This window comes from Octopus bimaculoides, chromosome 18 (genome assembly GCF_001194135.2).
Source record: "Octopus bimaculoides isolate UCB-OBI-ISO-001 chromosome 18, ASM119413v2, whole genome shotgun sequence".
In the NCBI taxonomy this organism is placed as follows: domain Eukaryota; kingdom Metazoa; phylum Mollusca; class Cephalopoda; order Octopoda; family Octopodidae; genus Octopus; species Octopus bimaculoides.
In genome coordinates, this window is record NC_068998.1 from 40,722,113 (window position 1) to 40,725,154 (window position 3,042).

General features: G+C 40.2%; 1 protein-coding gene across 1 annotated transcript in view; it reads left to right on the forward strand.

Moving 5' to 3' along the window:
- The window catches only part of LOC106876973 (histone-lysine N-methyltransferase NSD2), an 84,200-nt gene that overhangs the window by 80,071 nt on the left and 1,087 nt on the right, over positions 1-3,042 (forward strand). Inside the window, exons 6-7 of the mRNA XM_052974264.1 lie at positions 1,819-1,923; positions 2,663-3,039. Coding sequence (XP_052830224.1) covers positions 1,819-1,923; positions 2,663-3,039 — 482 coding nt within the window. The remainder of the gene's footprint in view (positions 1-1,818; positions 1,924-2,662; positions 3,040-3,042) is intronic.

Consider the following 3,042-nt stretch of genomic DNA (forward strand, 5'->3'; position numbering starts at 1 on the left):
ATAGGCTTATCTCTCTGACTTCACACATCAGCAAAGTCATAGAAAGGATAGTCAGAGGAAAACTAATCGCATTCCTTGAAGAAAATAACTTGCTGAGTGATACCCAACATGGCTTTCGACCAGGTAGGAGCTGCCTGACCCAGCTCTTACAACATTATGACTGGGTGTTGAGGCAGTTACTCAACAACTCAAATGTGGACGTAATATACCTTGATTTTGCAAAAGCTTTTGACAAAGTGGATCATGGTGTGATATGCCACAAACTGCGTGATCTTGGCATAGCTGGAAAACTTGGAGAGTGGTTACATGACTTTCTGAAAGATAGAAGTCAGGCAGTAATGGCTATGAAAACACAAATAGTCAGCGGTGTTCGACAAGGTACTGTCTTGGGACCATTGCTTTTTATAGTTGCCCTCAAGTGCCCGGATAGCCACCCTTGTAAGCTATGCAGACGATACGAAAGTCTCGCAGAAAATACAGAACTCCAGTGATGTTGCACATCTGCAGCAGGAGTTGGACTCAATTTACAGATGGGCTGAGGATAATAATATGCAGTTTAATGCTGAAAAATTCCAAGCCCTGTACTACCAACGTCCAAAACTGAATATGAAACTTACAGAGTACACTGGTCGGCAGGGAATTTCAATCCCAGAGCCATGATACCTCTTTCCAAGTGCACATTACCAGGATGGCGACAAAGTGCAGACGACTGGCTGGCTGGATCCTGAGAACATTCAGAACCAGAGATAAGGAAACCATGATAGCAATCCAGAGAAGATTCACAAAGAAGATTGTCTCTTTGCAACTGCTGAACTACTGGAGAGAAGGTGGGAGAGGTATGCAGTAATATACATCTGGAAGATCCTGGAAGGAATTGTGCCAAATTTTGGCATTGAAAGCTACACCAATGTCAGAACGGGACACACACACATATATATATATATATATATATATATATATGTGTGTGTGTATATCATCATTATAATCATCATCGTTTAACGTCCGCTTTCCATGCTAGCATATTATTTATATATATGTGTGTGTAGATACATATGTGTATATATATATATATATATATATATATATATATTTATATATGTGTGTATATATATATATATGTGTGTGTGTGTGTATATATGTGTATATATATGTGTGTGTGTATGTATATATGTGTGTCTGGCACTTGTACCGGTTACATGTGTAAAGACATTAGAGCATGATCGTTGCCAGTACCGCCTGACTGGCCTTCATGCCTGTGGTACGTAAAAGCACCCACTACACTCTCGGAGTGGTTGGCGTTAGGAAGGGCATCCAGCTGTAGAAACTCTGCCAAATCAGATTATATAGCCTGGTGTAGCCATCTGGTTCACCAGTCCTCAATTTTCCGGTTCACTTAACTGTAAATAGGTTACATCACTGCTGTAAACAGCACAAGCCAGTCGTTGGCTCTTTTGGTGATGGTTGAATATTGTCCACTCTGGAGTGGGAGACTGTCTCTTCCAATTTTGAAGTATTTTGTAATTAACGTTGTGCATGCATAAGAAATCATCCTTATTATTATTATTAATGTTATTATTATTGTTAGTGTGATGGACAAAATACTTCTTTGTAGTTTTCAGTTGTGTTTCATCATGATCTCAGTTCACATTTTACCCAAGTTGACCATTGCTCTCCAATCGAATATTTGGTTGCTGTATTCATCTAGTCAACTCTACCCTATGTCTGAAACAGAAATCTTCCATCTTTGTTGAGGCAATAAAGGAATAGATTAGTATTGTTATTATTATTATTGTTATTCTTAAACTTTCATCTTTTCAGATTAATTCCAAACCAAATTCAACCAGAAAGAGGCGGAGTGTACAGAGCAAAGGCTTTGGCAGCAAGATGTTTCAGGATTCCAGTTCTTTAGCAGAACATCATCAGGTAAGTTGTCTATTGGAAGTGGCAATAGCACTGTCATTGTCAAGTCCAAGCTCAGCTGTGGCTGAACAGACTTATTGTCACAAACATTCTAGACATGGCTATCCTGTTCATTTGGGCCATAATGTATCCCAAGACTTGTGGTATTGGTTCTCTGTTGTTCAATAATGAGGATTCAGTTGTTGAATGAATTGAGATGCAAGTTCATTAGATCAGTGTATAATTGGTTGAGTATTCCACAGACATGTGTACTCTTAATAATCCTCAGGCAGAATCAGTATGGCTCAGTATGTGTGACAAGGCTGTACCCTTCTGGATTACAGGTACAATCCAATTGACGGGTTTCTGTACAGTTTCCTTCTATCCAATTACAAAGTATGGGGGTTGACCCTAGGTTGTAGAAAATGATGTTTGCACGAGACGCTACGCACGGGGATTGAACCTGGTACTCCATAGCTGTGATGCAAACTTCTTAACCATTTGCCCATACTGCACTCTATCACACACACACATGTACAACAAGTGTCTGCTCTGTTTTAGTCCACCAAACTCTCTCACAGGACTGAAAAACCTGGGGTTATAACAAGAGATTCATAAAGTGCCGTGTTTTGGGATTGAGCATAGAACCATGTGATTACAAAGCGTACTTTTTAACAACCTGGCCATGTGTTTTTTTTTTTCTTGTTGTTTTTGGTTATCTTTTGTTCAGTGTTTTTTTAAATCTTTTCCTTTACCATTTTAGATGAACAACAGCAGCAGCAAGAGCATTGATGGTCACGGCAAGAGTGCAGAATTCAGGCATGCTTCTTCTCACCAGAGAGGCCAGCTAATTCCAAAAGTGGAGCTGGACAGAGACGGTGTGAAATTACTTGTAAAACAGGAGGAGAATAACGAGGAAGAGGGGCATGAGGAGGAGGATGAGGAAGAAGAAGAAGAGGAGGAAGAGGAGGAAGAAGAAGAAGAAGAAGAAGAGGAGGAAGAGGAGGATGATGAATATGAGTTGGAGATCTTCAAACTGTCTTCCAGTTGGCCTGTGAAGAGAGAGAACGTGTGCCAAATCTGCGAAAAACCTGGCGACCTTACTGACTGCGAAGGACCATGTTTGGGTTCTTATCACTTGCA